The 17,500-nt window shown below is 38.3% G+C and overlaps 1 protein-coding gene across 1 annotated transcript in view; it reads left to right on the top strand.

The window, feature by feature from the left end:
* LOC120019396 (ryanodine receptor 3-like) overlaps positions 1-17,500 on the top strand; it is a 146,764-nt gene that overhangs the window by 114,930 nt on the left and 14,334 nt on the right. The window contains exon 33 of the mRNA XM_038962685.1: positions 16,642-16,728. Within this exon, the coding sequence (XP_038818613.1) occupies positions 16,642-16,728 (87 nt within the window). The remainder of the gene's footprint in view (positions 1-16,641; positions 16,729-17,500) is intronic.

The following is a 17,500-nucleotide window of genomic DNA, read 5'->3' as shown; positions in this document are numbered from 1 at the left end:
TCACCATATAAATTACAGTACAGTCCTACTGTATTCACCATATAGATTACAGTACAGTAGGTAGATCTACTGCATTCACCATATACATTACAGTACAGTAGTTAGATCTACTGCATTCACCATATAGATTACAATACAGTAGGTATACCTACTGCATTCACCATATAGATTACAGTACAGTAGGTAGGCCCACTGTACTCACCATATAGATTACAGTGCAGTATGTAGACCTACTGCATTCACCATATAGATTACACCATAAGTAATCTATTGCATTCACCATATAAATTACAGTACAGTCCTACTGTATTCACCATATAGATTACAGTACAGTAGATAGACCTACTGTATTCACCATATAGATTACAGTACAGTAGGTAGACCTACTGTATTCACCATATAGATTACAGTACAGTAAGTAATGCTACTGCATTCACCTTATAGATTACAGTACAGTCCTACTGTATTCACCATATAGATTACAATACAGTAGGTAGACCTACTGCATTCACCATATAGATTACAGTACAGTAAGTAATGCTACTGCATTCACCATATAGATTACAGTACATCCCTACTGTATTCACCATATAAAGTACAGTACAGTAGGTAGACCTACAGCATTCACCATATAGATTACAGTACAGTAAGTAATGCTACTGCATTCACCATATAGATTACAGTACAGTCCTACTGTATTCACCATATAGATTACAATACAGTAGGTAGACCTACTGCATTCACCATATAGATTACAGTACAGTAGGTAGACCTACTGTATTCACCATATAGATTACAGTACAGTAGGTAGACCTACTGCATTTACCATGTATATTACAGTACAGTATGTAGACCTACTGTATTCACCATATAGATTACAGTACAGTAGGTAGACCTACTGCATTCACCATATATATTACAGTACAGTATGTAGACCTACTGTATTCACCATATAGATTACAGTACAGTAGGTAGACCTACTGCATTCACCATATATATTACAGTACAGTATGTAGACCTACTGCATTCACCATATAGATTACAGTACAGTAGGTAGACCTACTGCATCCACCATATAGATTACAGTACAGTATGTAGACCTACTGTATCCACCATATATATTACAGTACAGTATGTCGACCTACTGCATTCACCATATAGATTACAGTACAGTAGGTATACCTACTGCCATCACCGTATAGATAACAGTACAGTATGTAGACCTACTGTATTCACCATATAAATTACAGTACAGTAGGTAGACCTACTGCATTCACCATATATATTACAGTACAGTATGTAGACCTACTGCATTCACCATATAGATTACAGTACAGTCCTACTGTATTCACCATATAGATTACAGTACAGTAGGTAGACCTACTGCATTCACCATATAGATTATAGTACAGTTGGGTTTTCACCATATAGATTACAGTACAGTAGGTAGACCTACTGCATTCACCATATATATTACAGTACAGTAGGTAGACCTACTGCATTCACCATATAGATTACAGTACAGTAGGTAGACCTACTGTATTCACCATATATATTACAGTACAGTATGTAGACCTACTGCATTCACCATATATATTACAGTACAGTATGTAGACCTACTGTATTCACCATATAGATTACAGTACAGTAGGTAGACCTACTGCATTCACCATATATATTACAGTACAGTAGGTAGATCTACTGCATTCACCATATATATTACAGTACAGTAGGTAGACCTACTGCATTCACCATATATATTACAGTACAGTATGTAGACCTACTGCATTGACCATATATATTACAGTACAGTAGGTAGACCTACTGCATTCACCATATAGATTACAGTACAGTATGTAGACCTACTGTATTCACCATATAAATTACAGTACAGTAGGTAGACCTACTCTATTCACCATATATATTACAGTACAGTAGGTAGACCTACTGCATTCACCATATAGATTACAGTACATTATGTAGACCTACTGTATTCACCATATAGATTACAGTACAGTAAGTAATGCTACTGCATTCACCATATAAATTACAGTACAGTCCTACTGTATTCACCATATAGATTACAGTACAGTAGGTAGACCTACTGTATTCACCATATAGATTACAGTACAGTGCTACTGTATTCACCATATAGATTACAGTACAGTAGGTGGACCTACTGCATTCACCATATAGATTACAGTAGGCATATGCAACTCCGGTTCTCAGTTATTCCATGTAGTCAGGGCTCAACGGTTTAGTTCTCACATTGGATTCACGTTAGCTGATAACCCCATTGTGTGGAGTACAAAGTACAGTCCCAGCCCAGGGACATCCTCTTCTTCCTCAGACTGTGAAGTGAATTGGCTATTAAAGGATAGAATAATTGTCCCTCTCTAAGGAAATAAATTAGGCTTTTACTCTGGTGAGAAGCTTTAATCTTCACATCACAGGTCCAGAAACTCACTCTCTCTCTCTCTCTCTCTCTCTCTCTCTCTCTCTCTCTCTCTCTCTCTCTCTCTCTCTCTCTCTCTCTCTCTCTCTCTCTCTCTCTCTCTCTCTCTCTCTCTCTCTCTCTCTCTCTCTCTCTCTCTCTCTCTATCTATCTATCTATCTAGCTCTCTCTCTCTCTCAATTCAATTTGCTTTATTGGCATGACGTAACAATTTACATATTGCCAAAGCTTATTTTGGATATTTACAATATGCAAAAACATTTTTTAAATAAATGTGATTCAAAATTGTCAACGGGACAACAGTAACAACAACAACCAAGGGTCAAAATAACCATACATTGAACAATAACAATAAGCATACAGTAGAGGACATGTGCAGGTTGATTGGTCTGTCAGACACTGTCCCTCATCTTATGGCAGGCAGCAATGTAGTGCGCTGCCAACCCACAGCTCTCTGCGTCCTCCCCCAAAAGGACTGGTAGCTTACTCTCATCAGAGAGGTCTTTGAAACCTTTAATAAGGGTTTCAAATTTGGGGAAATGACACTCTCTAATTGTTTTATATTTTTGACATTTTGTCTGGAAATGCAGCTCCGTCTCAGGTTCTGCTGTTGTCCAGTGGTTGCACAGCCTTTCCTCTACTGGGAGCCAGGTTTTCCTGTGTCTACCCTTCTCAATGGCAAGGCTGTGCTCACTGAGCCTGTACTTTGTCAAGGTTTTTCCAAGGTTTTGATCAGTAACCATGGTCAAATAGTTAGCCACGGTGTACTGTCGATTTAGGGCCAGATTGCACTGCATTTTGCTTTGTGTTTGTGCTTGTGTTTCCCAATAAGCAATGTAGTTTTGTTTTGACTGTGTTGTAATTTGGTTTATTCTGATTGATTGGATGTTCTGGTCCTGAGGCTTCAGTGTGTTAGTAGAACAGGTTTGTGAACTCAGACCCAGGAGCAGCTGGATGAGGGGACTATTTTCTTTGCTCAGCTCTTGGCATTGCAGGGCTTGGTAGTGATATGAGAGGGGGTCACTGTATTTTAGATGTTTCCAAAACTTAATTGCTCTTTTTTGAGTTTTTATTATTAGTGGATATTGGCCTAATTCTGCCCTGCATGCATTGTTTGTAGTTTTCCTCTGGACATGTAGGAGAATCTTACAGAACTCTACATGCAGGGTTTCAATGGGATGTTTGTCCCATTTGATGAAATCTTGTTTTGCAAGTGGACCCCACACCTCGCTGCCATAAAGTGCAATTGGTTCAATGACATATTCAATTACTTTTAGCCAAATTTGAATAGGTATTTCAATTTGAATTCGCTTTTTAATGGTGTAGAATGCCCTGCGTGCTTTCTCTCTCAGTTCATTCACTGCCTCATTAAGGTGTCCAGTTGAGCTTATTTTTAAACCTAAGTAATTGTAGTGTGTGCAGTACTCTATATATTTTGTACCAATTGAGAACTTTGATCTAATTCCTTGAGATCTAGATCTTCGCTGGAAAATCATTATTTTAGTATTTTTGGGGTTTACTGCCAGGGCCCAGGTCTGGCAGTACTGCTCTAGCAGGTCCAGGCTCTGTTGTAGGCCATGTGCTGTGGGTGACAGCAGGCATAGGTCATCTGCGAAGAGTAGGCATTGAACTTCTGAATTGTGGAGACTAACATCAGGGGCTGAGGATTTTTCTAGAATAGTGGCCGATTCGTTGATGTAAATATTGAAGAGTGCAGGGCTCAGATTGCAACCCTGACGAAGGCCCCGCCCCTGGTTAAAGAATTCTGTTATTTTCTTGCCAATTTTAATGCTGCACGTATTGCCAGTATACATTGATTTAATTATGTCATATGTTTTACCCCCTACACCACTTTCAATAACTTTGTAGAACAGTCCTGTATGCCAAATAGAATCAAATGCTTTTTGGAAGTCGATAAAGCAAGCGTATATTTTGGTATTATTTTGGTGGACATGTTTATCTATCAGGGTGTGTAGGGTGTAAATATGATCAGTTGTGTGATGTTTTGGTATAAATCCAATTTGGCTTTTACTCAAGACATGTGCTTATTAAGGAAGTTTAGAACTCTTACATTTATGATACTACAGAAAACCTTCCCCAGGTTACTGTTCACACAAATGCCTCTGTAATTGTTAGGGTCAAATTTGTCTCCGTTCTTAAAGATTGGGGTTATGAGTCCTTGATTCCAGATGTCAGGGAAATAACCTACACTCAGGATCAAATTAAACAGTTTTAATATAGCCAATTGAAATTTTGCACTAGTGAGTTTGAGCATCTCATTTAGGATGCCATCAGGTACGCATGCATTTTTAAATTTGAGAGCCTGAAGTTTCTTATAGAGATCCTGGTCAGTAATTGGGGAGTCCAATGGATTTTGATTGTCCTTTATAGCTTTTTCTAATCCATTCAATTATTTTTTTATTTTTTATTATTATTATTATTTTTTTTATTATTATTTTTTTTTTTTTTGGGGGGTGGATCAGCTTAATATTGCGGAAAGAATGTTGCTTCCAATGTAATTGTCTGCATCATTTCCAATCCCCCATATTTTTTTGGGTAAATATATATATCCATTCACGTATGCATACATATACACATATATACATACACATACCTACATAGACATACATACTTTTTTAAAGAGTATACCTTTATTATTATTCCCCGCAAACCCTACCACCGATCCCCCAATTGGAGTAAACTGATAAACATTTCTGTTTTTACCTTCAATTTATACATCTTATACACATTTTACAGACACAGTCTATTTTATAATAGTTCTCTCTTGTTTGTTCTTAGTCCTTCCTCTATTTCTGTTGTCCATCCAGTTTGATTTCCACTTGTAACTGTGCTATTTCACAATAGCTCCGCACCTATACACATTTCACAGATCCCGTATGCCCTACATTGTTTATCTTGTTATTAGTCCCACCCTTCAGCTCCACTCAACCTTTCCCATCTATCTTCCAACATCATCCATTTCGGATTTTTATTTGCCATATATTTTTCAACTGTGCTGTGATGCTTCACAAAAGATTTGAATCTTCCTATTCTCATAGCTTCCACGGATTGTAAATTAAAAATAAACATTTTTGCTAAAATAATTATTATATTATTGATTGATTGACTATGGCTTTTCAAATCCCCCAGTATTGCTATCTGTAGCGTTAGTTCTACGCAAATGTTGCAATTCTTCAACCATTCCTGGACCTGTGACCAAAAACGAGCTACATGCGGACAATACCAAAATAAATGGTCTAATGACTCTGCCTCCTCACAGCAGAATCTACAGAGCTGGGAAGATTGTATCCCCCATATATATAACATTCTATTAGTTGCAAGAATTTTGTACAATAATTTAAATTGAAAAATTCGAAGTTTTGAATCCGGCGTTGTTTTGCGTATCAATTCATACACCATGTGCCATGGAATGGGTACATCGAAAATCTCTTCCCAACTATTTTGCAATTTATATGGCACAGCTGTAAGTTTTTTGATCCTTAAATGAAATTGGTATATGTTTTTATTTATCACACTTTTCTTTAACCATTTATGTTCTTTAATATAAGGCCGACATACAAGTTCCTTACTTTTATCCCCTTCCACCTGCCTCTTCCATTTTTGTGGTAATGCTGCAATTAATTGGTTGTAATTTTGGGTAGAGCAGACATTTCCATATGTCTGTGTTAGCTGCATGTGTGACATTACTCCACCAGTCCTATTTATGATATCATTCACAAAAATTATACCTTTTTTAAACATTTCTTCGATAAATACAGTTTTTTTATCAATTACTATATTTGAATTTAACCACAAGATTTGTTGTACTATTTGTTCCGTCCTTTCAGGTGGATTAAACTGAAATTGCAACCAACTTTCTAAGGCTTGCTTAAAAAATAAAGATATTTTGGAGATTATTTCCTTTTCAAGCAACCGAAAGTGAGCAGGTGTAATCTGAATAAAGGGAAAAAGGCCCTTCTTGAACATAAGATGAGACATTCGTACCAATCTACTAGAGAACCAGTTTGGATTTAAGTATAACTTTTGTATGACTGATGCCTTTAGTGAGAGGTCTAATGCTTTAATATTTAATAATTTCTGCCCTCCGAATTCATATTCGTTATATAAATAGGCCCTTTTAATTTTATCTGGCTTGCCGTTCCAAATAAAATTGAATATTTTTTGTTCATATAATTTAAAAAGCAGGTCACTAGGTGTAGGCAAAACCATAAGCAAATAGGTAAACTGTGATATGATTAAAGAGTTAATCAGGGTGATTTTCCCACAAATAGACAGGTATTTTCCTTTCCATGGTAGCAAGATCTTATCTATTTTTGCTAACTTTCTATAAAAATTTATTGGAGTGAGATCATTTCTTTCTTTTGGGATTTGTATACCGAGTATGTCCACATCACCGTCAGACCATTTAATTGGTAAACTACATGGCAATGTAAAATGTGTATTTTTTAGTGATCCAATACGTAATATGGTACATTTATCATAATTTGGTTTTAATCCAGAGAGGATAGCAAATGTATCTAGATCCTCTAAGAGGCCGTGGAGAGATTCTAGTTGTGGTTTTAAAAGAAAACATGAATCATCAGCGTACAATGACACCTTAGTTTTTAGGCCCTGGATTTCTAATCCCTTAATATTAATGTTTGATCTAATTTTAACAGCTAACATTTCGATGGCAATAATAAATAGATATGCCGATAGTGGACAACCTTGTTTTACTCCTCTAGATAGTTTAAAACTTTCTGAGATGTAGCCATTATTTACTATTTTACACCTAGGGTTACTATACATAATTTTTACCCATTTTATAAGAGATTCCCCAAAATTGAAATATTCTAGGCATTTATATATAAACTCCAGTCGTACTTTATCAAAAGCCTTTTCAAAATCAGCTATGAAAACCAGGCCTGGTGTCCCCGATATTTCATAGTGTTCTATTGTTTCCAGTACTTGCCTTATATTATCTCCAATGTATCGTCCATGTAAAAAACCTGTCTGATTAGGATGAATAATATCTGACAAAACTTTTTTGATTCTATGCGCCAAGCATTTTGCTAGGATTTTTGTATCACAACACTGAAGTGTAAGAGGTCTCCAATTTTTTAAATGGACTGGATCTTTATATATACCACTTGGGTCCTGTTTCAGTAATAATGATATCACACCTTCTTGTTGCGTGTCTGATAATCTATCATTTATATATGAGTGGTTAAAACAAGCTAATAATGGTCCTTTGAGTATATCAAAAAAATGTTTGTATACTTCCACTGGTATGCCATCCAGTCCTGGAGTTTTCCCATCCTTAAAGGCCCCAATTGCATCAAGTAGTTCCTCCTCTGTAATTAGGCCTTCACATGAGTCTTTCTGTACAGATGTTAATTTTACATTATTATTAGGGAAAAAATCCATACAATTAGTTTCAGTTAGTGGAGATGGAGGAGCCTGAAACGAAAATATATTCTTAAAGTACTTTACTTCCTCTTTCAAAATATCATTTGGTGAATCATGCGTGACTCCATCATTTGTAACAAGTTTTAATACGTTTTTTTTGGTAGTATTTCTATATTGAAGATTGAAAAAGAATTTGGTGCATTTTTCCCCATATTCCATCCAGTTCGCTTTATTTTTGTAATATATTACACTGGATCTTTCTTGAATAAGTTCCTCCATTTCTTTTTGTTTTTCCTCTAACTTATTCTGTGCCTCTATGGTACCGTTTTTATTGTTATCTAACTGTACTGTTAGTCCTTCAATTTCCTTTGTTAATATGGACTCTTTTGATCGAAATTGCTTTTGTTTTATAGATGAGTACTGAATTGCATGGCCTCTAAAGCCACACTTAAAAGTGTCCCATACAATATGGGGATCTGCTGTACCTATGTTATGTCTAAAAAAGTCAGTTATAAATTCTTCTGTCCTAGTTCTAAACAATTTATCATCTAGTAGGCTTTGATTAAATTTCCAATATCCTCGCCCACGTGGAAATTCTGTAAGAGTAATATATATGCCAATTATGTGATGGTCCGACCGCATTCTGTCCCCTATCAAACACTTTTTAACTTTTGGTGCCAGAGAGAATGATATAAGAAAGTAGTCAAGGCGACTAGCTTGATTAAGCCTCCGCCATGTATATCTCACTAGGTCAGGGTATTTAAGTCTCCATATATCCACTAATTCCAATATATCCATGACATTCCTGATTTCCTTAAGTGCCTGAGGGTGATAGTTTGTAGTGTGATTTCCTTTCCGGTCCATAGAGGTATTTAAGACCGTATTAAAATCTCCCACTATAATAATAGAGTCTAGTGTTGCTTGTAGAGTTGATACATTCTTATATATATTGTCAAAGAAGCTTGGATCATCATTATTCGGACCGTATAGGTTAATAAGCCATATATGTTTATTGTCCAATAACATATTTAAAATAATCCATCTACCTTGAGGATCTGTTTGGACAAGTTGCACATTTGGATCAAAGTTATTATTAATTAAAACCATCACCCCTTTTGAATTTCTTTGCCCATGGGAGAAATATATTTCGCCCCCCCCAGTTCTTTTTCCACAAAACTTCATCTAAAACTGTCGAATGGGTTTCCTGTAAACAGTAGATATTATAATCCTTCTCTTTTAGCCAGGTAAATACTGATCGTCTTTTCTTATTATCTGCTAAGCCATTACAATTGTAACTGGCTATACTTATTTCACCACTTACCATAATGAGACACACCTTTCAATTATTTTTATCAAAATATATGTTTGTAAACGTCCTATTAAAAAGTAACATAATGATTGAGTGTCTATATAGTTGTACCATGACATTTGCATCTCCACTAAGCAAACCTCCAATTGGTCCCCACTATTCCACCCGCCAAAAGCCCCCATCTCGAGTTGGGTTGTCATCCCAATGACCGGCAGACCACCCCCGACCCCCCGCATCGCACAGCCCCGGACCGACTGGGATCCATCCTTCGAAAAGTGCACACAGCGCCATCCACCGAACCGAAGCAGATCCATTGCCAAATGCATTTCCATCGCCCTCACCTCTATTTTTATTACATATTGCTGTGAATCATCCTCTATAGTCCCTAACATCTTTTACTTCTTCCTTCGCAACAGTTGTGGGATACACACATACACCCACACACATTCAGCCCTTACCCCCACACAACCATAAGCTCACCCTCTCAACAATTGCACCATCCCAGAGCCCAACTCAAGATGGATCATGATTTACAAATGTACTTGCAGTTGCAGCTGCATGAGAAGGCCTGCAAGACCGCGCAAAAAATGAGCATAAATGTAGAGATTTATTTACCATTGTCACATCCTAAATGATGGAGGTCAAATGTACACCTTCTTCCTGAAACACCCACAATACGGTCATCCATTTTGACCATGTTCCCAAGCATCTCCATGCAGTCCGACTTGATTTCGTGCCACCAGGGCCACAATAATATACCCCCTCTCTGAATGTCCGAGTGTGACCCCCTCCCCATGGGTTACTGCAGCTAGTGTTGCCAGCACTGCCACTGCCTGAGTGGGGGCACCCCACCGGAATCCCCACCGGCTAGGTACAAGGTCGTCAAGGTTCTCATTAGCAGCTTTGAGAATTTCCTTGTTTATTATGCTCTCCCTTTAGGGGGCTTTGGCTTTGCAGGACCAACCCTGCCAAGCAGGCTCAGAATCTTGAGGGGGCAGTGCTGCTCTTGGTCCCTGACCTCATTTTGGCTGCATACAGACCGCTTACAGCATGCACATAAAACAGTTAGGGACTTCTCCTTAGTATCTGGGCCATTCATGTGGGTGTCTAGGGTATAGGGCCATGGACCGTACCATTAAAATAGGATAATAAATAATTAGATATAATTTATTTTAAAAATGTAGTTCCCCATGATAGGACAATAAATAAATAAGACGTATAATTCATTATAAAAGTATATCCATCATCTGAACAACATTGAAAGCCCTCTCATACCCGGCCCACAGCAATACACTGGCTCTGGGATATGCAACTATTTCATTACTCACTCACTCAACTTTCCAAACATAACAAATAAAAATAAACACACACCACACCATCCACACATACTGTGCCTTCTGTTTACTTAGTTTTTATCTTCACTATGTAGAAATAGTGCTTGTGTTCAATTAGTTATATATGAAGATTTATAGAAAAGCTATATTTTGTATTGTATTGTTACAATCAATAACCGGGCTTGAATTGTGTTTATTTTCCTCATCTATGAGAACTTTGTAATTTTTAAAATAACCGTCTTTGTGTCTCTGAACAACTGGTTATCAATATATAGTTTATCAACGACGAGAGCTACTCGTTTCGCTTTTAATCTATTTTCTTTGAAAATTGGATACAGAACTTTGCGCCGTTCTGCAATTTCTTTCGGAAACTGATCATTCATGCCAATTTTGGTCCCAGCAAGTCTTTTACCCAGGCTTTTAACCATTATTTTATCTTTAAATGAAGCAAATTTGGCAACGATTGGGCGTTCGTACCTCTGCCCTCTCTGTCCGAGGCGGTGTACACGTTCAAGTTGGATCTTATCGATAACTTCGCGTGGAATCTGAAGCGCTGCAAAAAGGAACTCTCTAACTACAGATTCAGGAACCTCTCCTTCTTTCTCTTGGATACCTGTAAGTACCAAATTCTCTCTCATGGATCTAGTTTGTATGTCTAGTAAGCATTCCTTCAGAACGGTGTTCTCCTTTTTAATTTCATTCATTTCGGTTTCAATTTTATTGACTGTCCCTTTTAGCGCGTGTGTTTCCTTCTCCAATGTCGCAGCTTTTTCATCACTCATCTCTAGGCTTGCCTTCAACTCTTTTATATCTTTACTAACTAATTCAAGTATACCCAGTTTGTCATTTATTGATTTTAACAGATCGGTTTCGACCTTTACCATTGCCGGTGGTGAGAATATTAAATCATCCGTATCGGTTGAGGAGTCACGTTTTCGTTTTTGAATCGGTTCCCCTGTCTTACTCTCCGTCATGTTTGGGTGTTGCTTGTTTTCGTAATATTTGTCGATAAATGTCTCTAATCTTAGGATTTGTTTTGTGTTATTATCCAGATTGAAGGTTATCACCCACCAGATTATTTAGTGCTAATATTTTAGTCTAATTTAGCCATTACCTTTACGTTACCTTTACGTCCGCCGTCCTACGTCCTCTAGGTGGACCTACTGCATTCACCATATAGATTACAGTAGGCATATGCAACTCCGGTTCTCAGTTATTCCATGTAGTCAGGGCTCAACGGTTTAGTTCTCACATTGGATTCACGTTAGCTGATAACCCCATTGTGTGGAGTACAAAGTACAGTCCCAGCCCAGGGACATCCTCTTCTTCCTCAGACTGTGAAGTGAATTGGCTATTAAAGGATAGAATAATTGTCCCTCTCTAAGGAAATAAATTAGGCTTTTACTCTGGTGAGAAGCTTTAATCTTCACATCACAGGTCCAGAAACTCACTCTCTCTCTCTCTCTCTCTCTCTCTCTCTCTCTCTCTCTCTCTCTCTCTCTCTCTCTCTCTCTCTCTCTCTCTCTCTCTCTCTCTCTCTCTCTCTCTCTCTCTCTCTCTCTCTCTCTCTCTCTCTCTCTCTCTATCTATCTATCTATCTATCTAGCTCTCTCTCTCTCTCAATTCAATTCAATTTTTCAATTCAATTTGCTTTATTGGCATGACGTAACAATTTACATATTGCCAAAGCTTATTTTGGATATTTACAATATGCAAAAACATTTTTTAAATAAATGTGATTCAAAATTGTCAACGGGACAACAGTAACAACAACAACCAAGGGTCAAAATAACCATACATTGAACAATAACAATAAGCATACAGTAGAGGACATGTGCAGGTTGATTGGTCTGTCAGACACTGTCCCTCATCTTATGGCAGGCAGCAATGTAGTGCGCTGCCAACCCACAGCTCTCTGCGTCCTCCCCCAAAAGGACTGGTAGCTTACTCTCATCAGAGAGGTCTTTGAAACCTTTAATAAGGGTTTCAAATTTGGGGAAATGACACTCTCTAATTGTTTTATATTTTTGACATTTTGTCTGGAAATGCAGCTCCGTCTCAGGTTCTGCTGTTGTCCAGTGGTTGCACAGCCTTTCCTCTACTGGGAGCCAGGTTTTCCTGTGTCTACCCTTCTCAATGGCAAGGCTGTGCTCACTGAGCCTGTACTTTGTCAAGGTTTTTCCAAGGTTTTGATCAGTAACCATGGTCAAATAGTTAGCCACGGTGTACTGTCGATTTAGGGCCAGATTGCACTGCATTTTGCTTTGTGTTTGTGCTTGTGTTTCCCAATAAGCAATGTAGTTTTGTTTTGACTGTGTTGTAATTTGGTTTATTCTGATTGATTGGATGTTCTGGTCCTGAGGCTTCAGTGTGTTAGTAGAACAGGTTTGTGAACTCAGACCCAGGAGCAGCTGGATGAGGGGACTATTTTCTTTGCTCAGCTCTTGGCATTGCAGGGCTTGGTAGTGATATGAGAGGGGGTCACTGTATTTTAGATGTTTCCAAAACTTAATTGCTCTTTTTTGAGTTTTTATTATTAGTGGATATTGGCCTAATTCTGCCCTGCATGCATTGTTTGTAGTTTTCCTCTGGACATGTAGGAGAATCTTACAGAACTCTACATGCAGGGTTTCAATGGGATGTTTGTCCCATTTGATGAAATCTTGTTTTGCAAGTGGACCCCACACCTCGCTGCCATAAAGTGCAATTGGTTCAATGACATATTCAATTACTTTTAGCCAAATTTGAATAGGTATTTCAATTTGAATTCGCTTTTTAATGGTGTAGAATGCCCTGCGTGCTTTCTCTCTCAGTTCATTCACTGCCTCATTAAGGTGTCCAGTTGAGCTTATTTTTAAACCTAAGTAATTGTAGTGTGTGCAGTACTCTATATATTTTGTACCAATTGAGAACTTTGATCTAATTCCTTGAGATCTAGATCTTCGCTGGAAAATCATTATTTTAGTATTTTTGGGGTTTACTGCCAGGGCCCAGGTCTGGCAGTACTGCTCTAGCAGGTCCAGGCTCTGTTGTAGGCCATGTGCTGTGGGTGACAGCAGGCATAGGTCATCTGCGAAGAGTAGGCATTGAACTTCTGAATTGTGGAGACTAACATCAGGGGCTGAGGATTTTTCTAGAATAGTGGCCGATTCGTTGATGTAAATATTGAAGAGTGCAGGGCTCAGATTGCAACCCTGACGAAGGCCCCGCCCCTGGTTAAAGAATTCTGTTATTTTCTTGCCAATTTTAATGCTGCACGTATTGCCAGTATACATTGATTTAATTATGTCATATGTTTTACCCCCTACACCACTTTCAATAACTTTGTAGAACAGTCCTGTATGCCAAATAGAATCAAATGCTTTTTGGAAGTCGATAAAGCAAGCGTATATTTTGGTATTATTTTGGTGGACATGTTTATCTATCAGGGTGTGTAGGGTGTAAATATGATCAGTTGTGTGATGTTTTGGTATAAATCCAATTTGGCTTTTACTCAAGACATGTGCTTATTAAGGAAGTTTAGAACTCTTACATTTATGATACTACAGAAAACCTTCCCCAGGTTACTGTTCACACAAATGCCTCTGTAATTGTTAGGGTCAAATTTGTCTCCGTTCTTAAAGATTGGGGTTATGAGTCCTTGATTCCAGATGTCAGGGAAATAACCTACACTCAGGATCAAATTAAACAGTTTTAATATAGCCAATTGAAATTTTGCACTAGTGAGTTTGAGCATCTCATTTAGGATGCCATCAGGTACGCATGCATTTTTAAATTTGAGAGCCTGAAGTTTCTTATAGAGATCCTGGTCAGTAATTGGGGAGTCCAATGGATTTTGATTGTCCTTTATAGCTTTTTCTAATCCATTCAATTTTTAATGAATTTGGCGTTGTTCTGCATGTGTCAATTTGAATGGTGTTGTAGAGTGTTTTAAAATGGGTTGTCCATTTGTCACCATTTTGTATCGCTAATTCCTCTTGTTTAGATTTTTTACGTTTTTTCCAATTTTGCCAGAAATTGTTTGTGTTTATGGACTCCTCAATTAGTGTCAGCTGCTTGCTGTTGTACTGTGCTTTTTTGGTTCTGAGTGTTACGTTTATAGAGTTTTAAAGTCTCACAGTAATGAAGGCGTAATTCACCATTATTTGGGTCTCTGTGCTTTTGGTTGGATAGTGTTCTAAGCTTTTTCGTTATAATTTTATAATCTGCATCAAACCAGTTGTCATCTGTGATCTTTTTTGTTTATTTTTTTATCAATTTCAATTGTGCTTCATTTGCCGTTTGCCTGAATATATAGTTAATGTTTTGTACTGATAGATTGATGCCTTCTTTACTGTGAGTGAATGTGGTATCCAGAAAGTTATCTAAGAGAGTTTGGATATTTTGGTTACAGGTTGCTTTCTGGTATTCTTCTGTGCTGTTTTGGGCCCATCTGTATGATTTTCTGATGTTGTACAGCTTACTGGGCTGTGAATGTGTGGTTGTTTCCATGTCTGTTCTTTTGAGGAACAACGTAATTTGGCTGTGATCAGACAGAGGTGTTAGTGGCTTGACAGTGAATGAGCTGAGAGAGAAAGGGTCAATGTCTGTGATTATATAGTCTACTGTACTGTGGCCAAGAGGTGAGCAGTAGGTGAATCTCCCCAAAGAGTCCCCCGTAACCTACCATTGACAAAATACAGACCCAGGCTTCTGCAGAGCTGCAACAGATCCCTTCCGTTTTTGTTGACGGTGCTGTCACTGTTGTTTCTATGGGGGAAGATTAAGACAGTTAGAAACAGTATGGCCGGTAATAAAGCTGTCCCCTCGTGTGCTCGTTAGATCAGGTAGTGTTCCTGTGCGTGCATTTGTGCCCCCACAGATGAGCATATTTCCCTGGGCCTGGAAATCGCACGTCTCTTCCTCAAGGGTGAGAGAGAGAGAGAGAGAGAGATGGGTGGGTGGGGAAGATCTCCCCCATATTACTCAGAGGAGATCTTCCCCACCCATCTCTCTCTCTCTCTCTCTCTCTCTCTCTCTCTCTCTCTCTCTCTCTCTCTCTCTTTTTTTTTTTTTACTACTACTACTATAGAAGAGGACCACAATGGAAATAAGTGCCAGACTTTATTGTGTGTTATCCTCGATGATTTTATTCATGTGCATGTATGGCTTTTAAGTTTTATGTGTGCTTGTTTTTTTAAATGGTCGAATTAATAAACTAAACTCTCTCTTTCTCTCTCGCTCTCTCTCTGTTTTTCTGTCTGATGGCTGCCTGGCATTGATAAACTGTCTGATTCACGGTCTGGTCCCCTGTCCAAGTCTTTTTGTGTCCCTAATGCCCCCCTATTCCCTATATAGTGCACTACTTTTGACCAGGGCCCACAGGGCTCATTTGGGACACACTTTTGTATTTTAAGAGATGTTTCCTGATACCCTGCAGATAATTACACAGCCGTCACAACTCATCTTCCTCTGGTAGTCTGCGTTGGGGGAAGGGCAGACACAGTTCTCACTCTTTAAGTAAATAAATCTGGGGGGGTTCGAGTAAAAATCATTGACGTTTGGGCCATCTTGGTTTGCATTCAGACAGCCGACTGATTAGTTTGGTTTATTAAACTGCCCCTCTGATGCCTATCTGACCATCACACAGTGTATCAATAACAGCCATCAGCAGAGATTGGCTGTATCCCAAATGCCACCCTATTCCCAATACCAGAGCCTGGTCAAAATAAGTACACTATATAGGGATTAGGGGGCCAATTGGGACAGACACAGACACATGTTTACCATATAGATGAAATCATACTTAGAATGCTGTGTGTTCCACCTTGACAATTTGGAGGGTTCTAGAACTCAACGGGGGAAAATAACACTAGCATCAATCCCCTGAAGTGTTGTTGAGTATGTGTTCTGGATGGTGAACAGGTTGTTAGGATGGTCATGAAATCATATCAAGTGTATCTACTGCAACTCAATTTAGTAACCGTGCCTTTAGAGTTGATGATGTGTGATTGACTCTAAGCAGGTGGTTGACTTGTTGTCCTGTATGTCTACGTGGTTGATATGTTGTAATGATGTGAGATGTATTGTTGTGTGTCTACAGGCTGTTGATGTTGTTCTTGAGGTAATGATTGTGTATATATTCTTGTGTTTAGGTGGAGTCCAACACTAAGCTGTTCCCTGCTGTGTTTGTGCGTCCCACCAGCACCAACCTCTTCCAGTTTGAGTTTGTCAAGATCAAGGTTGGTGTCCCCCAGTCTACTATTATATCCAGTCTACTACTATATCCCGTCTACCACTATATCCAGTCTACTACTATATCCAGTCTACCACTATATCCAGTCTACCACTATATCCAGTCTACTACTATATCCAGTCTACTACTATATCCAGTCTACTACTATATCCCGTCTACCACTATATCCAGTCTACTACTATATCCAGTCTACTACTATATCCAGTCTACTACTATAACCAGTCTACTACTCTAACCAGTCTACTACTATAACCAGTCTACTACTATAACCAGTCTGCTACTATATCCAGTCTACCACTATATCCAGTCTACTACTATATCCAGTCTACTACTATAACCAGTCTACTACGATATCCCGTCTACCACTATATCCAGTCTACTACTATAACCAGTCTACTACTATAGCCAGTCTACTACTATAGCCTGTCTACTACTATATCCAGTCTACTACTATATCCAGTCTACTACTATATCCAGTCTGCTACTATAGCCAGTCTACTACTATATCCAGTCTACTACTATAACCAGTCTACTACTATATCCAGTCTACTACTATATCCAGTCTACTACTATATCCAGTCTACTACTATATCCAGTCTACTACTATATCCAGTCTGCTACTATATCCAGTCTACTACTATATCCAGTCTACTACTATATCCAGTCTACTACTATAACCAGTCTACTACTATATCCAGTCTGCTACTATATCCAGTCTATACTACTATCAACTACTGTGTTGTGTTTAGTCATCCGTG

The sequence above is a fragment of the Salvelinus namaycush genome, chromosome 24 (genome assembly GCF_016432855.1).
Source record: "Salvelinus namaycush isolate Seneca chromosome 24, SaNama_1.0, whole genome shotgun sequence".
NCBI classification, from domain to species: Eukaryota; Metazoa; Chordata; class Actinopteri; order Salmoniformes; family Salmonidae; genus Salvelinus; species Salvelinus namaycush.
This window is presented reverse-complemented; position numbering and strand designations above follow the sequence as displayed.